The following is a 2,064-nucleotide window of genomic DNA, read 5'->3' as shown; positions in this document are numbered from 1 at the left end:
GACAATATTTTTTAAGTAATCAAAATGGATGATTTTTAATAACCAAAGTAGTAGTTATCTACCTGATAACTGAAGGTTTTTGAAGTTATATTAGTAGTTATATGACCTAAAGAACATCTTATTGTGAGAAATGTATTTTCTATACTTTTTTTGACTAACATTGGTACTAAAACAACTAAAAAATGTCAGTCAGTTGTCCCTGACTTGAACATTATCAACTAGATAGAATTTGATCATTGGCCATTTTCTTCACCACTCTTTTCTCTTCCCATTAGCTGTGATGGCATTTCTCTTTGACCTGAAGGCACTCGTGGACATGATGTCCATTGGCACTCTCCTGGCCTACTCTCTGGTCGCAGCCTGCGTTCTCATTCTCAGGTGAGTTGTCCTCATTGCCAGATGATTCTGAAGGATATGTGTCTCACGTGGGGCTCAGGGGATGAAGAAAATTAGAACTCACCATCCTTACTTTTAAGAAGTTAACAGTCTCACAGAGGCAAGAGGTGATGGACATAGAAACATCAATATGAAGTGTAATAACCATACTTGGTCCTTAACAAAGAATTAAATAGAGTTGATAGTGAAAGGTTGTCGAAATCTCTGTGAATGGCAGGCTATCGTAATGTATAAAGACACTTAAAAATATTATACTTTTTGTCCTGGTAATTTAACTGCTGAGATTTTATACTAAAGATTTACTCAAAGAGGCACACACAGATATATATAAAGGATGTTCATGGAAAAGATAATTTACTTTAGTGAAAAATTGAGCTAACCTGAATATCAGTAAGAGAATGGTTAAATAAATGAGGATATATTTATTCACTGAACTCTTCTACAACAAATAAAATATTTAATTATTTGGAGAAATATATCAGTTTCAGGATGCAAAGCTATATGTAGCATCTGAATTTATTTAAATAATAACATACATTTACATGAAGAAATCATTTTTGTATACACACACACACACACACACACACACACACACACACACACACAAGCATTTCTGACCAGCTGAAATGGTACCAAAATACTATCGGTAGTTAACACTGCACTAGTTTGAATTTTTTTCTGTNTTCACAACTAAGTCATGTATAGAATGGTGCAGCCGGTAAACACACAAGTAATTTAAAACATCTAAATTTTTCTAAACTTTTAATCATGGCTACATCTATGTACTAATCTTACAGTGAGTTGATTTTTTTTTTTAACCTTTCTCTATCTTGATTATCTTATGATGCTGGGAATTACTGCTAATTTGATCAAAGATCAGGCTACATGGGGAAAAATAATGGTAAAATAAATATAAAAACGTAATTAAATAAATGGACTATTCTATGAAGTCAAATTACCTAATCTCTTCTGTAATTACATATCAGTTTAAGAGTTTTATTTTCTGAATTATTGCCATTAATTATGTCTTAAAGATATGATTGCTTTGGGTTGATTATTGAGTCTTAACTACTTAGTTTTAATTCAGTAATAATCATGGGCATGCCCAAATCGCTTGCATTGTTATTTTCAGTCTGATAATTGTTCTGGGCAAATATCTGCCACAGAATAATAAGTAGCACAGTGGTCAATATTGGCAGATATTTTTAAATGGCCAATCATAATGCACTTAAAAAATGACAAGACTTTATAATCACAGCCATGATGCTGAATGTTGTACAGTTACTTAATTTCAGTTCTGTGATGTAATCTTGCATGAATGTCTTTGCCATTTGCCATACTGCATGTGTTTGCTTTTTATTCAGTCTTCTTGGATGCATTTTCCCAATGCCTCGTGTAATCTATGCTATGGCCGAGGATGGGTTGCTTTTCAAATGTCTAGGTCAAATCAATTCCAAAACGAAGACACCAATAATTGCTACTTTATCATCGGGTGCGGTGGCAGGTGAGAGAGTTTACTTTTATTAAGAAAATTGGGGATCTTTTCTCATCAAGGAGTCTGAAAGAAAATATGGAAAAGTTAGGTGGTTTTCTGTTTGGATTTGCATTGACGGTCAATAACTTTTTTGGTGAATGTTTCCTATTTTGAATTGTTTGGGGCATAGGTTC

The 2,064-nt window shown here is 33.3% G+C and overlaps 1 protein-coding gene across 1 annotated transcript in view; it reads left to right on the top strand.

Moving 5' to 3' along the window:
• Positions 1–2,058, top strand: part of SLC7A2 (solute carrier family 7 member 2) — a 54,760-nt gene extending 52,702 nt beyond the window's left edge. Inside the window, exon 7 of the mRNA XM_019664756.1 lies at positions 1,761–2,058. Coding sequence (XP_019520301.1) covers positions 1,761–1,923 — 163 coding nt within the window. The 3' untranslated portion in view covers positions 1,924–2,058. The remainder of the gene's footprint in view (positions 1–1,760) is intronic.
• Positions 2,059–2,064: the final 6 nt, after the last annotated feature.

This window comes from Hipposideros armiger, unplaced genomic scaffold (genome assembly GCF_001890085.2).
Source record: "Hipposideros armiger isolate ML-2016 unplaced genomic scaffold, ASM189008v1 scaffold_430, whole genome shotgun sequence".
In the NCBI taxonomy this organism is placed as follows: domain Eukaryota; kingdom Metazoa; phylum Chordata; class Mammalia; order Chiroptera; family Hipposideridae; genus Hipposideros; species Hipposideros armiger.
The sequence above is the reverse complement of the archived record's forward strand: the minus strand, read 5'-3'. Positions and strand labels throughout refer to the sequence as shown.